The 13647-nt window shown below is 42.2% G+C and overlaps 1 protein-coding gene across 6 annotated transcripts in view; it reads right to left on the bottom strand.

The window, feature by feature from the left end:
* YEATS2 (YEATS domain containing 2) overlaps positions 1 to 13647 on the bottom strand; it is a 58770-nt gene that overhangs the window by 28757 nt on the left and 16366 nt on the right. For 5 of the 6 annotated variants that reach the window (XM_020803045.3, XM_020803050.3, XM_072995747.2 and 2 more), the window contains 9 exons: positions 13142 to 13375; positions 12021 to 12179; positions 10372 to 10475; positions 8060 to 8167; positions 6210 to 6383; positions 5227 to 5485; positions 3706 to 3867; positions 3138 to 3247; positions 1487 to 1648 (listed from right to left, as the gene is read on the bottom strand). In XM_020803045.3, the coding sequence (XP_020658704.3) occupies positions 1487 to 1648; positions 3138 to 3247; positions 3706 to 3867; positions 5227 to 5485; positions 6210 to 6383; positions 8060 to 8167; positions 10372 to 10475; positions 12021 to 12179; positions 13142 to 13375 (1472 nt within the window). The remainder of the gene's footprint in view (positions 1 to 1486; positions 1649 to 3137; positions 3248 to 3705; positions 3868 to 5226; positions 5486 to 6209; positions 6384 to 8059; positions 8168 to 10371; positions 10476 to 12020; positions 12180 to 13141; positions 13376 to 13647) is intronic. The other variant, XM_072995743.2, reaches the window with a different exon arrangement.

The raw sequence follows: 13647 nt of genomic DNA, 5'->3' as shown, positions 1-13647 counted from the left end.
TTGTAGTGGGGAAATGGTTAATGCTTTCCCTACACTCCTGTTCTCCCTCAGACTCTACTCTCCCAGGTGTTAACCTATTTGGAGGGACAACTTGGCATAAGAGATTTTTGTTTCAATTGGGAAATGGTTAAAAAGTTATGCAGCCCCTCCTGCTGCCATTTCACTGCTTAATTCAGCATGCTTCTACAGTATTTTTAATCTGAAACAAATTCATTCCACTGGGAGAATTTAAAAGGTTTGTCTTGTGTAATAGTTGCTTTAGCTCTCAAAGTTAGTGAAGACTGCTGGCAACTTGAAATAATAATGCAATATATAAAGATAAAAACAAACAAAAATACATTTGATGGTTGTTGTGGATTTTTCCTGCTGTTTGGTCATGTTCTGGAGGTTGTTCTTCCAAACATTTTGCCAGTCTCTGTGGCCGACATCTTCAGGGGATAGGAGTAGCACTAACTTGCAAAAGAGCCCGAAAAACCCACAACAACCATTAGATCCCGGACATGAAAGCCTTTGCAAATACAATACATTTAATATTTTCATTCTATTTCTAAGAAACTGTTTCTCTTTCATATACGAGGATATGAAAGGTCTCTACCACTAGTAATTTATAATTTAAAAACTGACACATGGAAACCATGTAAGTAATCACTGGCAGGGAGATAAGGTGGGTTGTTCAAGAAAAGCTGATGCTAAATAAAACTTGTTGGTTTTTAAGGTGACACAGGACCCTTTGTTGTAATCCAAAACTTCCCTTTCCCAATTAGGGATGGAAGATCCACCTCATACAAATCTTTAAACATGGAAGCCTTCGAAAGGCAGTGTAGTAGAACGGAACTCTTTCAGTTCTCTCACTTCTGTGCCCTCCTTCCTAGATTCATCACTTTGATGAGGTTAAGGTAAAGGTAAAGGTTCCCCTTGACAATTTTTGTCCAGTCGTGTTCGACTCTAGAGGGCGGTGCTTACCCCGTTTCCAAGCCACAGAGCCAGCGTTTGTCCAAAGACAATCTTCCGTGGTCACATGGCCAGTGCGACTTAGACATGGAACGCTGTTACTACCTTCCCACCGAAGTGGTCCCTATTTATCTACTTGCATTTGCATGCTTTCGAACCGCTAGGTTGGCGGGAGCTGGGACAAGCGACGGGAGCTCACTCCGTCGCGTGGATTCAATCTTACGACTGCTTGGTCTTCTGACCCTGCAGCATAGGCTTCTGCAGTTTAGCCCGCAGTGCCACAACATTGTTCCTTATCCTATGATCTATGATTCTCTGAAAGAGCTCCTTCAGGAACATCCAAAGGTTTGGGCATGCCCAGAAGGATTTTATGCAACAATGCCCCCAGACCACTCCTGGAAGTCCCCAAGCAGGGGGCTGTGTAGTGCAGAAGAGCTCTTGATCAAGACAAAAGAGCCCAATCACTCTCAAAGGCACACAGGACACCTGTTTGCCAAGTTCTTTGGATTCCAATCTAACAAGCCTCCTGGGTTACCTGTGCAAATAAGGCAGCTGTTTTGGGTCCCGTTATTACTTTAAGAGCCTGGTGTCCTTGTGAAGACGATGCTCCAGCAGCTGCATTGCCTTGGACCACTGCTCCTGATGTCGCTTGTCTTGCAGAACTCTGGTGAGATGGCTGCCCAACTAAAAACGTGCCCTGGTTCAAAGAAGGAAACAGTTATAGGGAAAGCCCAAACTTCTTTACCAGCACATGAAACATGCAGCCTTGTGGAGCTCTTTGGCAACTCACAGGCATCCCTGATGCTCCAGAATTGGCAGCAGCCACCACTGTTCTCTGCATGACCTCAAAGTGTTTTGTCCTTTCAGAGCTGTTGCCACTCTGTGGTCACACCAGACTTTTTCAGGGCATGACACTGGTAGAGTTTCCTGCCCCATACAGAGTGGTCACAGTTGCTGCTAAATTTTGGCAGAACGGTGGTGATAGTAACAGTAAATTAAATTGCAACCACTAAATGGTAGCAGAGAGAGCACATATGCCAGGAATGTGGCCTCTCTCGTTGCATTGGGGGGGGGGGGAAGGCAAGAGTCCAGTGGAGCTCCTGAATGCAGGAGTCTGCCCATCTCAACTTCATACATGTGCACCAATAAAAGGTTGTAAAGTTTTCTCAGGTTTAATTTTTTTAAAAAGCAAACATTTGTGTTCATATAGGGATAAACCACACCACCTTCATTTAAGATTTCAGAATTTTTTTTTCTGGTCTCTGAATTTTTTTCAAAGCCACTCTCCTCATCAATATTTGTTTAAATCAAGACAAAAGCACAAAGAAAAAACAAACAAAGAAAAAAAGAAAAACATTGTGGCACATAGAAGAAATGTAGTAATTCAGTGAGACCTTTTCTGGATGCACCCACATGAAACTTCACATTGAAGTATAATTATTAGTATTTAAGATGTCACAATGTTTCTGTTTTTGTCTTGATCTGATTGCTCAGGCTAACATAGCTACTTCTCTGAACAAATGTTTCAGTCAACTGAGCCAAGCCATTCCTACTCTAGTGAATGCGGGAATAACTTTACCTTACTGTCAAATGTCATTATAGAAATAGGAAAATTCTTAACATGGACACTATCCTTTCTAGAGACAGCACATGCATTATTTATTTATTTAACTTATTTAACTGCATTAATTCCATTTGCACCCGTGTTTCTTTCCATTCAACAAAAGTTTGGTGAGTTCAGCAGCTGATCTTCTTCCGATGGATTTACCAAGAGCTGTACAGACTGCTTAAAATCCAAATAATGAACTAGAACTGGGTAGAAATTCCCCTCCAGTATTTCCTAAAATTAGTGTTTTGTGATGCTACGCAGTGAAAAGAGGCCCTGAAGTCCCAGAGCTGCACCTCAGCCTACTCCAGCTTGAGCTGTAACCCTTAATGTCTAGTTGATCTATAGTTCTACTTAAAACATACTGGTGCTGGAGGATTTGATAATACATGGGAAATTGTAACTGCTGCTTAATTAGTCTAATCTGTACTATAGCCCAGAAGTACAGTATCTGGAAGAAGGTGACTGTATCCCTCTTCTTCCAGCTTGACAGGATGCCTGGCCTTCTGGCCCGGGACCTCTTGAATTTCCCTAAGGGTCCAGTGTGAGTAGACATCCATAGACGGCACTGTGGACTAACCTGAGGTGTTTGTTTGAGGATGTAGGAGGTGTAAGTGAGATGCTGAGATAAGCCAGTGCTTGTGCTTTGGGTTCCTCCACCTCCACTCGTTGAAGAGCCCGACTGCTGATCTGAAACAAACAGGAAACAAGTCATTCACGCAGGGGAGCCGGGCCTTATTATTCACTGCCACAAAAAGGCATTATAGAAAAACACGGTCTTATGCGGTCTGGTTGCACAGATGTCTTCCATTACCATGTTCCCCTGAAAATAAGACAGGGTGTTATATAAATTTTTGCTCCCAAAAATGCATTAGGGCTTATTTTCCAGGGGATATTTTATTTTTTTCATGTACAACAATCTACATTTGTTCAAATACAGTCATGTCATTTTTCTGGTTGCTGCACAAGGGTGGAGGGCGGGCTTTCACTTAACTGGGGCTCATTTTTGAGCTAGGGCTTATATTACGAACAGCCTGAAAAAATCATACTAGGGCTTATTTTCAGGTTAGATCTTATTTTCGGGGGAACAAGGTATTACCTGATAGAAAGTCACTAAGCCTATTTGTCCTCCTCTGGGTAATACTCACTGGCATTATTCGTAGCTCGCAGAATGGCTCCTTGAGGTATGAGCAGCAGTTTTCCTTTTCCAGAGGGGTTCTTGCTGTTTGTGGTAAGGTACAGTTTAGTGCCAGGAGGCAGATTCGCCAAGTTGGCCAAGTTAGTGGCTGGTAACTGTAATGTTGCCATTACTGGAACAAAAAGAAGAAACAAGAGAGGTTGCAGAGGTTTCTGGAGACTGTCTTTCATAAAATCCTATTTCAACAGGAAATCGGTAACTTGAGCAGTAAAAACTGGCTATTACAGTCATTTTTATTTGTTTACTTCTCCAAAGTACTCTTCTGAAAATCATATGCAGATAACTTTTATTATGCCTAAAATAATTTAATTTTTACATGTGCATTAATAATTTGTATATCACCTCACACACAGAAAAAGTGGCTAGCCCCTATTATCAAAATGTTTCAGTCAGGAAGACAATGGCAAGATATCACATTTCTAAGGCTGTATGCAAACAACTTAAGCTTGTGTTAGAGCAAGATGCCTGGGGAACAAGAGGTGCTAAGGTAGGATGTGGGGAAAGGAAAGCTTGGGGAAAGGGAAAGAAACAGGGAAGTTCTCCACACAAAGAACTGAAACAGCGGGGGTCCATGGCTGTGGAAATAAGCAATATTAATTGAAGAGGGAGCCACAAAGAGAATGAATTAAAGTTTACAAAACAGATAACTGCAAAGGGTGAAAGAGAGATCAAAGAATGCACACCTTACTATACACATAGGAAGATATATCTTATACCAAGTCAGACGACTGAGCCATCTAACCAGTATTGTCAACTCTAACTGGCAGCAGCTCTTCAGATTTTCAGGAAAGAGTCTTTCCTAGTTGTATCTGAAGAACTTCAGTGTTTCCTGGAGGTCTGCCCTGCAAGTAATAACCAGCTCAATCTTGCTTGGCTTCCAAAATCAAGCAAGTGTGATGGTTTCAGGGTGGCATGGAAAACGATTGTGCAAAAAAGACATTGTTGAACATGTAGGATTGTATTTGGTGGTATCTTGTCCACCTATGGAATGAGCACCACTGGAAGAACGAACTCTTCCTTCCCTCTGCAGCCACTCATGCTTGCTGGTGTGCTTTCATTTGGAGTGGATGTGGCACTCACGTCGTGTATAGCCAGTAAATGGAAGTCTTGCTGCATGAGTTTTATATAGTTTTGGATGTAGCCCAGTTGGGTGTATCCTGTTATAGTTTCAACAGCAATACATACAGAAGGTAGTATTACATGGGAGCAATCAGATGAAGATCGTGTAGTGGATGCAGTCTGTCCTAGACATTAATTACAAGAGCACTCTGCCTACATATTTACTGCAACAGGAACAGCAAATTTTTTTGACAACTATTCCACCTCAATGACAGGGATAGCTAGATTTTGATGATGACGACTGTACTTCAGAATTAAGTTTGTTGTTACTAATTCATTAGTCCCATTTAATGACTTTGGAAGGTGCAAAAAACAAAAACAAAAGTAAAAATAAAATAAAAATCACTTTTACCTGAGCCTTGGGGTCCACTCTTTGGAACTCCTGTTGATGGAACCTGTGCTTTTGTCAACGTCTGCACAGGCTGGGCAACGATGGTCCCTCCACCACTGCTAACAATGGCCTTTGCTACTCCTTGGGTTACAACCTGTTTTCCACCAACCACCTTTGCTACTGAAGGGCTGGATTTTGCCACTAGTATCTGTCCACCACCAATAGCCACGGCTTGCTTGACGGATGTGGGTAAAGCAGACCCGACTGGAACACTAACAATCTATGATAAAATAAAACATGTTGCTTGCAATGACAGTGCCACAGGTGAGTAGGAAACTTTTCACCTAATGAGCTATACAAACTGCGTCTAAACTAGTAGCTGTGTTGGAAAAGGTGTGGGATAAGATATTGTGGCAGATAAAGCCCAGCACCAGACAGTTCTGCACCAGTTCTATTGTTTGGTGTTACTAGAGTACTGAATGTATATGCTTTGGGCAAATATCTGATTTATCTTAGTTCCTGTGGCATTACCCTCGCCTCAAAAGATATCTATCAGGCAGCCTCATTTCAAGTAGTCAGGAGTCAGGCTATGACATTTCCAGCACACATTCACTCCTTAATTCTTATTGCTGTTGTTACTAGTTAGTTTAAACATTAGCTCTTCATAACAACATCTTAAGCCAAAACCCAATTGAGAAAGGGGAATTAGGTAGAATTACCACTCCTCCAGCAGGCCATTGTTCACATGCCCAGCTTCACAACCAGGGGGTCAACCAAGTGTGTGAAGGAGAGCCTGCTGGTGGGGGAGTCCCCTGCAATCATCCTTACGCAAGCACATACGTGAATAGCATTTGTACCTTGATTTTTTTAAAAAATTAATTTCGCATCTCAGTTCTCTCTGGGCTGTTTCTATTTGCTTATATTGTAATATCTGTGACTTTACCAGCCCAAAGGGATTGCCAAGTAGGTCGTATATGAACATGTTGAGGAGGTCTATCTTCTACCTTAGACGACGTGGAACCCTCTCCTGTGCTCACAATCTGCTTCTGGGGTGACAAAGAAATCACATGGCCCCCTTTCACGGTGACATATTGTTGTACTGGCGTTTGAGAGGCTGTTCCAGTTGCCGGTGCTGGTGCCTGCTGGGGAACTTCTCCAGGTTCTTGCTTAATTATGACCTTCAAATAAATAAACAAACAGATAGACTGATAGACAGAGAGAAGCTAAGAATACATGCAGTAGTCCTAAGCTTTGTTCCTTCCCTGTTGCTGCTGGCCATGAGGGAAAAAATGATTTATTGGAGGTTCTCTGGCATCTGTATGGCAACCCCTGTATGTGGGAATCTATCTATCTATCTATCTATCTATCTATCTATCTATCTATCTATCTATCTATCTATCTATCTATCTATCTATCTATCTATCTATCTATCTATCTATCTATCTATGTGGGCACATATTCATTTATCCGTGTTCATGCAACCCATTATATGCAGGCCCTAGGCTAGAAAGGTGGTGTATCCCTGGTCTAAAACACTCTTAGCACTCCATTTAGAGCTTTTCCAAACAGGACATGTGTACTTCTATTTTTGCTTCCTTTTCTGTTACTTGCTAACAAAAGTTCACGGGATTGACTGGGAATTCATGGGATTTGCATTCTGACCACAAGTGGTCTCTGATCCAGAGCTATGCTTGCTCTCTACTTGAGTTTCCCAGCATCCACCAAGCACCCACCAGTGGAGTTTCTTGTGCTAAGACTCTATGCTGGGGCTGAAATTGTTGAAATTCTGAAAAGGTTAATGCTGAAAGTCTTGCCAGGTGCCACAGCACTGAATGTCATCCCCAGTACAAAGTGGATCTAATATAAAGCAAGGGGTTCATTCAGCAAGAGGAAATGGTCTATGAAGTTGTTGTTGAAGGGGGTGGATTATACATATAATTTCAACATTCTGGTACAAAACCCTGATATAATCAGTGTAGAACCCAGAATAAAAAATAATGCAAAAATCCCATCTGGAATGGCCCACAGTCATTGGAATGGCCCACAAGGAGTAACAGGCAAAGTACAGTCTCCAGATGTTGCTGAGTTATTATTGCCATTTGCTCTAGCCAGCATAGGTAGCAATGAGCCATCCTGGCAGCTGCCGTCTAGCAGCACGCTGAACTTCGTCCGTACCTAAACCAAGAGAAGTGAGGCTTAAATTGATTATGTTTGGAGGGTACTCCTGCTTTCATGTCCTGCTTCTGGACTTCCAATAGGCAGCTGGCCTGACCCAGCACTACTCTTCATACATTTTTATTGCAATGATACAATGGCCATGCTCAGCTTTAAGAAACAATTGCAAAATTTCAAGAAGACAGTGGTGAGAAGATGCAAATGTGGCTCCCTTTCCCCAATCCTGAAACACTTCAATTGCCTTTACAAATTCTGCAGCCATTATACTGTACTTGAGGGGAGGATGTAGAAAAATGAAGTGAGAATGCAATGGAAAGGAGGGAGAAACAAAAAAACTTTTTTAAAAAATGTATTCTCGAAGGCTTTCACGACCGGGATCGGATGGTTGTTGTGGGTTTTTTCTGGGCTGTTTGGCCGTGTTCTTAAGATTTTTCTTCCTTTCGCCAGTCTCTGTGGCCGGCATCTTCAGAGGGCAGGAGCCAGAACTCTGTCTGTGCTCTGTGTTTAACGACTCCAGTTTTAAAAAACTGGAACGGTGCATGTATTCACAGCAGCAAAACTCCAAGGAGCAGACAACAAAAAATCCCATACATTTAGAATGTCCTTTGGCAGGTTCCACTGTGAAATGAGGCCACCACTGTTGCCATACACTGCACAGAGAATAATGGACTCCTGGTACCTTTGTAAATGTTCCAGGTCCTCCTGTCACAGATTTAGGGCTTTGTACCTTGGAATGACTCCCAATTGGACACAAGGGGGGCATGGTTGCAAAGAGCGAGTCCTCCTGCTGCAATGAAGAGACAGACCCACATGTTTAAGTTGGCTAAGCATTTTTTCTTCTAAGCATTAAGATTCTAGTTACAAAAAACTCACACATTTCTCAGGTAAGAAGTATAATCCATGCTGGGATGTGATGGAAATACTGACGTTTCATGTAATGTCCAGAGGAGTAGTAGAGAAATACAGAAACATTCACTGGCGTTAACTACTGCAACATCTTGTTCAGCAATAATACATGTAATCATTTTATTTTAAAGTTTGACAAAATGTGACACTTCAATTAGTTTATTGTTTTCATTTGATTAATTGGTGGGAGGTAACTATGATGAGTGAGTTTAAGAGTTATTTTTAAGGCTACTTTTTGTGTAATTGAAATATTAAACCTTAACTTTCAACAACAATAGATTTATTTATTAAGTTGAACATTGTGTTCTGCCTTCTTTAACTCTAGGTGTTTAATAATAATAACTGTCTAGAAAGGCAGAGAATAAAAAATACTTACGTTTATTTAACTAGTTTTCAGCCTTGGTTAACTGCAAAATACAGGCCCTCCCTTACACAAGGGCATTATGTTTTTTAAGGCGATCAAACTAATTAGAAGCATACCATTTTTCACTTTTCTAAGAGGTTATAAAAGTAGGTGTCATAGACACAAAGTTCCGCTAAAATCTAACCATTTATACTATTAACATTTGCAATCCAGTTTTGTATCCATATCAATCCAGTTCTGTATCCATATCATTTCTTTCCTGTCTCAAAATTGGCACCATTATTCCTCTATAACACTTCATAAAGTCAGCATTAATTAACCCCAATGACTGGTGAGGCTCTCAATCACCACCATTGCCAAGGAATTCCTTTCACCCGACAACGGGTGTACCTTACATAAATGCCATTTGAACAGCAACGGCTATAAAGTTTTCAGCCTCTCCACTTGTCCCAAATACTTTTCTTGCTATGTAAATGTCTCTGCAGGAGAAAATGTCCTATTTAACCAGAGATGTATTTTAAAAAAAAAAAAAAACCACACAAAACCTCAGCTTTCTGATAAGCAGATTTTCAGAAATTTGAAGCTGGACTATAGCCATAATTCTATACAGTTATTTGGGAATCAGCTGTATTAAGCCCAGCAGGACTCACTCAAAAACCAAGTACAGAACTGTGTTGCAAACAAGCATTTTAGTTTTGCCAAACTCCACTGGAAACCACAGAGTAACTAGAAATTTGCTGAATATTCTCCATGCCCATTTTCATAGAACATTGTTTCTCCCTCCCCCAGAAGGAAGACCTTAAATCATGTGTTTCTGTTATCATCATTTCTTAAAAACAAAAACAATACTGCCGTCACCATCCTAGCTGCTCCAGTGTAATCCTGGATGGAGCAGTCTCTGGAACAAGGTACACCATGACATACCATTATTCAGAGAGAATAATTTACTGCGAAAATATACAGATGCCCCCATTGGCTACAATGGAAACAGCAACCTTTCTGTAAGAATTTCTTTGGACACAACCACTTGTCTCCCTTCTGCTCTCCTGCCAGCAGGCAAAACACATTTTTTCCCACTTGGACTACTGATGGCTTGCAGAGGAAGAAGCTTTTTAAACAGGTAGATATTATACTTTTTATACACTAATATGCTTTTAAGTTGCCTTTAATAACCTTAAAACTTCAGAGGTGGAAAGTACCCTATGGATCATCAAGTCCAGCCCCTATCAAGGAGGTACAGTGGAGAATCAAACTCCCAACCTCTGGCTCCACAACCAGTGATCTAAACCACTGAGCTATCCAGCAGTTATCCTCTTTGAAGGCCTTAAAGTTTGCCCCCAGTTCTGCCCCATCATGACCCCAAAATGAAAACAATCATGCAGGACTTTTGCCTGGACCCAGCACCTGAAACAGAACATGAGATTCAAATACATACATATATACTGTATGTGGTTATGTTGGGTTAATCCTAGAGACACAGCACACCAGAACATCACAGAATCATTGGAAAGAAGACCCAACATGACAGGATGAAGGGGAAGAGAAAGAATATGTAACATAATATCTACAAGGGGACTTCAGCAACAGACATTGCACCAACATGACTGCAAGAACACACACCCTGGAATACTTACTTAGGAAACAAAAGATACAATGCATTATATGCTGCTTTGCAGGAAGCTTTTAAAAGAGGAAGAAAAGGCAGTTAGATGAAACATCACCTTGACAGCAGAGGTTACAAAACTGCTTCCATGGATTTTTGAGACAGGACACCCGGTTCCATGAGAGGCTTGGGAAATACTGGTCACCTTGCTTGCAGGGCTACCTACATGATGGGAGATATGGTGGACATCAGCACAACACATTACTGGGCCCTTTAGTTTGGTTTTATTATTGGCTGTAGCTACAGACAAAATACATATGCCAGAATGGAAGTGCTGATTTCTTGCTAGATAACAGGTGGAAAAGAGGAATAAGCGGCTTCTAACAGTAATGATAAAATGGAGAACGTTCAGAGTCAGAGGGAGAAATCGCACAGTGAGAAAGTGCATATCGGATCACACCGGAAAGGTCACTTTCCTTAAAGCAGCCATGCTGTCCATCAGGGAATCACTCCAGCTGGGCCCAAAAAAGTAGTAGCCTTGCTGCTGGACCAAAAAGGACTAGCTTGAATATGATAAAAATAAACAGTATTCATTCCAGGGCATGTTGCAATCTCTCACTATCTAGAAAGCATATATGCATTCATGCATTTCGCGTACAGGGGATGGATGTAGCTCTGTGCTGACTCTTACAAGGGCCAAAGATCTCTAAGATGAGATGGGGTTACCACCGCTTCCTATCCACAAGAGGCCAGAAATATTCTGACCTCCACATGTTGTTGGACAGCAGTTTCCACCTACCTCTGTTGACATGATCAATGGGGAGGAATAATGGAAGCTGCATTCTGTCCACATCTAGAGGGCCACATATTTGCCACATGTGTTATATACTTCCCACTCCCCTTTTATCTAATTCTAAGGAGGAAAGCACTCCCAAATAACTGTATAGGGAAGGAAACATGTTTACAACACAAACAATCGCTTCTATAGGGAGCTGCTGTGAATGAACAAGGTCTAGAGCTGGAACTGTCCTGAAAGTTCTTTTTTGGGTGCTTAACCACTGCAGATGTGATTAACAGCCATGCAATAAATTTATTGATGCTATAGAAAAGGGTGAACATGCAAGTGAAAAAAAAACCCACTTGTCACTGACTTAGGAACAAACAGAACCAAGGGAACAGATGTGAACAGAGCTATCCTGCACTGTGACCTCTCAACATACTGCTGATCTACAACATTTATTATTCTGGACCAACAGCCTTGCTGTTTGACACTGACAGGAGTGTGAGAGTTGGATGGGGGGTTGGGAAGTCAAGGCTCTGGTCTCTTCTTAGGCGAGAAACTCACTTGCTAATCTTGGAATACTCATTGTCTTTTCTCCTGACCTACCTCCCACAGTTGTTGTGAGAATAAATTGTTTGCTGAAAAGGTGGGATACAAATGTTACTAATAACTAGAGAAACAAGTGTCTAAAGGGGCAAAGATTTCTTAGTCCTGTCACAAAGCATGGCATGGTGTTGGCTGACAGGAAAGTGATCTTAGGAAAACAATATATATATAGATATGCATATGTAAGCAAGCAAGAGAACCACTTGTCTTTCTGGCCTCTAGCAATGATAGCTAAGACAAGAAGGAACCACCCAAATTCCTATTGCTAAACTGGTTCAGGAAGAGATTAGTTTGGTATTCTAAACCCTAGAGAAATCAAGACACACAACAGAAAAGGCCTAGACAGAGAAAGAGCGTATCTCTACCTGTATCACACACACCTGTAGTTGTGGCTCCAATACCAGCTGCTTGGGCAGACTTGTCAACAATAACATATGGATTACTGACTGTAGGGGCAGCAGTTCCTTGCTTCATGTGCACTGGAGTGGAAGTCGGAGTGCGAGGCAACGGTGAAGGACTTGGGGTCGATATGGGAGACCCTACAGAGACAGAAAGGAATTCTCAACAGAGTAGTGCTAGAATGTACTATTAACATTACCACCACCACCACCCAACACACACCCAGACACACACACACACACGGTGTAGTGGATAGTGCACTGGCAAGCAAGCAAGCAATTTGCAAAATCACACTGAAGCTATTCTACTGCATGTGCAGAAACAGCTCCATGAAAGCCAGGCAGCTGCTGTCTTTTCTCATCACACAAGGTCCTCTAAAGGAAGGAAGTTGGGACACTCAAAAATATATTTTTGCCATAACAAACCACCAAGGATGTTGTACCTATATACAGCTACAGACTTCTATGCCAAACAGTTTCATCTCCATTAGACTTTCAATTACCCCGGGGAAATCAATACTGTACAAATATCACCACCGTAAGTGGCCAGGCCAGACCCTCTCCCTCAGAACTGGCTGGTCCACTTGCTGTTTGGGGCGTGGTGCATGTGGCCATCGTTGTCTGCATTGCAACAATCATGCAAGTAGCCCAGCTGGCACACCCCTGCCTCCCTGCATTGCTGACTGCTCCAGCGAGGAGGCAGGATGATGGTTCTCCTTGCTCAGTTGCTGACTGGTCAGCAGCACAGGGAGGAGGGGAAGTAGCGCCTGGACGACCGTGATTGTTGCAATGCAAACGACAATGGCCGCATGCACCACAGCATGAGTGTTAAGTGAGCTGGCCAGTTGTGGAGGGAGGGTTGAAAGGGTCCAGCCACTTGTGGTGACGATAGTCATATTAGTCTCTCCCAGGAGATGAGTACAAATATCCCACCTCTACTTCTGATGTAACCTGTGTGCTCCATTGGCTCAAAAGACAGTTGCCATTTGGGAGCGTTCCTGACATCATTCAAGGTGAAACGAGATAATTCACTAGTCACAAGATCGACCAGCTTATTCTTATCTTGCTGTAGAACATACACAGACCAGCCAGGCAAGCCATACCTGATACAATCTTGCAGCTCATGGTGATGGGCTGGAAAGACTTGCCTGGAGATTCAGCAGGACTTGGTATTCGGCCTTGGGGCACAATTTTACAGCTGGCTGCAATAGGCTGAAAAGCTGAGTTGCCATGAGAGCCAAAAGCAACTTTTTGGGTCGTGAGCTTAGTGGGAGTCCGTTCTACAGATGATGGCAGGGAATAAAAGGTTGTATGTCTTTCAGCTTCACTGCCGAACCCTGACAGATAAACCAAGAGGAAGGAGGGAAGTGTTATCAAGTTTCTCTCAGAAGAATCAAAAGTTTAAAGAGAAAAGTCAGGAATATTTTTCTTTCATAGTTCCACTCTGTTTTTGAAGCGTCCCCAAAGATTCAGCTCACCATCTGCTGCAAAACAGCAGGTGTTTTAATACTGACATTGGCAGGAGATATACCACATATGGAATAAAATGCCTCTCTCCTTATATAGCCTCTAAAACGGCACATCTAGGATTTGCTCCTCATTCCCAGAA

This window comes from Pogona vitticeps, chromosome 3, assembly GCF_051106095.1.
Source record: "Pogona vitticeps strain Pit_001003342236 chromosome 3, PviZW2.1, whole genome shotgun sequence".
NCBI classification, from domain to species: domain Eukaryota; kingdom Metazoa; phylum Chordata; class Lepidosauria; order Squamata; family Agamidae; genus Pogona; species Pogona vitticeps.
Note: the sequence above shows the minus strand (reverse complement) of the source record. Positions and strands in the feature narration are given on the sequence as shown.